This window comes from Cololabis saira, chromosome 11 (genome assembly GCF_033807715.1).
Source record: "Cololabis saira isolate AMF1-May2022 chromosome 11, fColSai1.1, whole genome shotgun sequence".
NCBI classification, from domain to species: Eukaryota; Metazoa; Chordata; class Actinopteri; order Beloniformes; family Belonidae; genus Cololabis; species Cololabis saira.
In genome coordinates this window covers 9,900,830-9,903,746 of record NC_084597.1, presented here as the reverse complement: position 1 = coordinate 9,903,746, position 2,917 = coordinate 9,900,830, and the positions used below count along the sequence as shown (strand labels likewise).

Sequence of the window (2,917 nt, the reverse complement as noted above, 5' to 3'; positions counted from 1 at the left end):
AGATTTTTCCACTTATTTTAAGTGAAATATCTACTTGAAACAGGTGAAAATGGTCAAATAAGTTATTTTTCTGGTGATGACTCTTGTTTTAAATGTAATTAAATTTTTTTTGACTAAAAATTTGACATTTTAACTAGAAATAAGACAAATATTCTTGTTAAGAGTTTTTGCAGTGTATAATAACTAGTGAAATCGATCATGTTGTTCTGATTTGCATTTGTAGTTATTCTATATGTATTAAGTAATAGAATAAATAGGTGTGGCGGCTGCCATACCTTGCCATACTCAATTGACGCCCCTGAGCATGCAGCTGAAGAACTGCTGCGATTAACACAAATGCATATGCAGTACTCCAGTTGAGGAGGGGGGATGAGGGGGGATGACATCCTCCCTGAAATAAAAACGGTCCAAATCATCCCCCTTGTAAAACTGCCATCCCCCCTTCCCATCCCTTATGTCATTTCATCAATGAATGTGGTTTTACTGCTATTTCAACATTTAGAGTCATCACCAGAAAAATATCACCAGAAAAATAACTTATTTGACAACCTTCACGTGTTTCAAGTAAATTTTCACTTGAAATAAGTAGAAAAATCTGCCAGTGGGACAAGATTTATCTTCTCATTACAAGCAAAAAAATCTTGTTCCACTGGCAGATTTTTCTACTTATTTTAAGTGAAAATATATTTGAAACAGGTGAAAATTGTTGTTTTTTCCAGTGATGAGTCTTGTTTTAAGTGTAATGAGATTTGTTTTACTAAAATTAGACATTTTAACTAGAAATAAGACAAATATTCTTGTTAAGATTTTGAGTTTTTGCAGTGATCCATTTTACTTATCCTGTGAAGGACAGAGTCATATTGATAAGTTCAGAAAACTGTTTTTTATTGTTGTGTTTTGATGTATTTGATGTAAGCCCAGTGGATATTTAAAGCTTACAGAAGGCTGCATTTAACTGCTGCTATGTCATTCCTGCAGTATTTCTGCAGGTGTTTTGGTCAGTGCTATTATTTGTAATATATTATATTATTTGTAATCAGCACAAACTATCTGTCCCCATATGATAAAATCCACCATCCCCCCTGATTTTTTTTTTACAACTCGAGTACTGTGCATATGAATCCAGCAATCAGGGCGGATCGAAAGTGTCCCTGTCACATCGGACTGTGCTGTTCTCGGGCACATCTCGCCTGTCATTGTACACAACAGTCCCCGGGGGGAAGAACATCACGGCGGGCATCGCTGGCGCGGTGCTGGGCACCAACATCTGTCCTTGCTCATCCACCTCCGGCTTCGTGGAGGCTGTGACGGGTCTCAAAGTGGTCAGGTTTGGAGAGGTCAAGCGCCAGAACAGATTCCTGAGCGCTTTTCGGAACTCCCTCCGCATCAGACAGTACAGGATGGGATTGAGACAGCTGTTGGAGTGCGCCAGGCACACGGAAACGGGGAACACATAAACCTGCATGGTGTAATATTCGTAACTGAAATGAACCACGTTGAGTTTGATGAGGATCCCCCAGGCTGTGAGCGCCTGGTTGGGCAGCCAGCAGAGGAAAAATGACAAAACCACAATTGTCACAGACCTTGTGACCTTTGCGCGTCTTTTGGCACTGGATGTGTTAACGTTATTGGAGGTGATGAAGCGCAGAAGGAGGAGATAACAGACTGAAATGATCCCCAGGGGCGCCACAAACCCCAACAGCACTTTCTGCGAGTGGTAAAGTCCCAGCCAAAACTGCGCAGTTCCGTTGGTTTCGGGGAATTTGACGAGGCAGAGGTCCTCGCCGGAGACAGTGGCGGTTGTGGAGAAAACTGCGTTGGGCAGAGCGGCGGAGACGGCGGAGAACCAGATGAAAATGGAGATGAAGCGCGCGGAGCAGCAGTGCGTGCGCCGCCGCCTGCCCTGGAGCGCAGACGCGAGGGACCAGTACCTCGCCATGCTCATGGCCGTCAGGAAAAACACACTCGCGTACATGTTCATGGCTGTCACGTAGGAAACAATCTTACACATCGCTTTGCCAAAAGGCCAGGTGAAGTCCAGCGCGTTTTCCACCGCCCAGAACGGCAGAGTCAGCACAAACTGGAAGTCAGTCACAGCCAAACTAGTTACGAAGAGGTTGATGGAAGATTTTCTCCACGCCTGTTTTGACTTCATAAGGTACAGCACCAATACGTTCCCAACTAGACCCAGTGCGCACACCAGGGAATAGATAACAGAGATGGAAATCCTCACAACAGCGGCGCCGTCCCCCACGAAATCACTTTTACCAAAGTCTGACATGTGGAAGTCACCGTGAGAGCAATTGGTGATGTTGGGAAAACAGCTGGAGTTGAGGGATGCAGGATGGATCCCTGCCGATCCTTCGTCCTCAGGGTCAGTTAATTCACCAGACATTTTACCTTTAATCCCAAAGGTGCTAAACAAAGTCATCCCCAGATCAACAGAATCGCGCTTTGGGAAAATAAAATGATTGTCTTTGTAGATTTACGCGCCAGAATCCATGTCGGCAAGACATCTAAAAACAGGGAGATACTCTAAAGATTGTTTTTTTTGTATTGCCAAAAAATGAAACAAAAAACAAAAAATGTATTGCTTGTAGGATGCAGAGCTGATCATCAGGTTGTCGAGCTGCTCTGAGATTTGCTCAGTGAGTCTCTGCTTTCCAACAGTGAAAAGGCGTCCTGACGCAGCGCTCAGCCTGGCTCTGTCCTTGGTGCTGATTAACAGTGTGTGTGTGTGTGTGTGTGTGTGTGTGTGTGTGTGTGTGTGTGTGTGTGTGTGTGTGTGTGTGTGTGTGTGTGTGTGTGTGTGTGTGTGTGTGTGTGCTTTTCATAAAATAAAAAGCTTGCGGGGTAGAGACATTTCTTGGAATTACAATGGGATTTTTTTTAAACATTTGTTTATTGGATTAATTTC

General features: G+C 43.7%; 1 protein-coding gene across 1 annotated transcript; it reads right to left on the bottom strand.

Moving 5' to 3' along the window:
• Window positions 1-1,129: 1,129 nt before the first annotated feature.
• On the bottom strand, window positions 1,130-2,431 carry rxfp3 (relaxin family peptide receptor 3). Its single transcript, XM_061733585.1, has one exon. The coding sequence runs from the start codon at window positions 2,429-2,431 to the stop codon at window positions 1,130-1,132; it is 1,302 nt and encodes a 433-aa protein (XP_061589569.1).
• Between the last annotated feature and the right edge of the window lie 486 nt (window positions 2,432-2,917).

What these genes read in the sequence shown, in the direction of transcription:
- rxfp3 (XM_061733585.1), bottom strand. Translation starts at nt 2,431, where the DNA reads ATGACTTTGTTTAGCACCTTTGGGATTAAAGGTAAAATGTCTGGTGAA.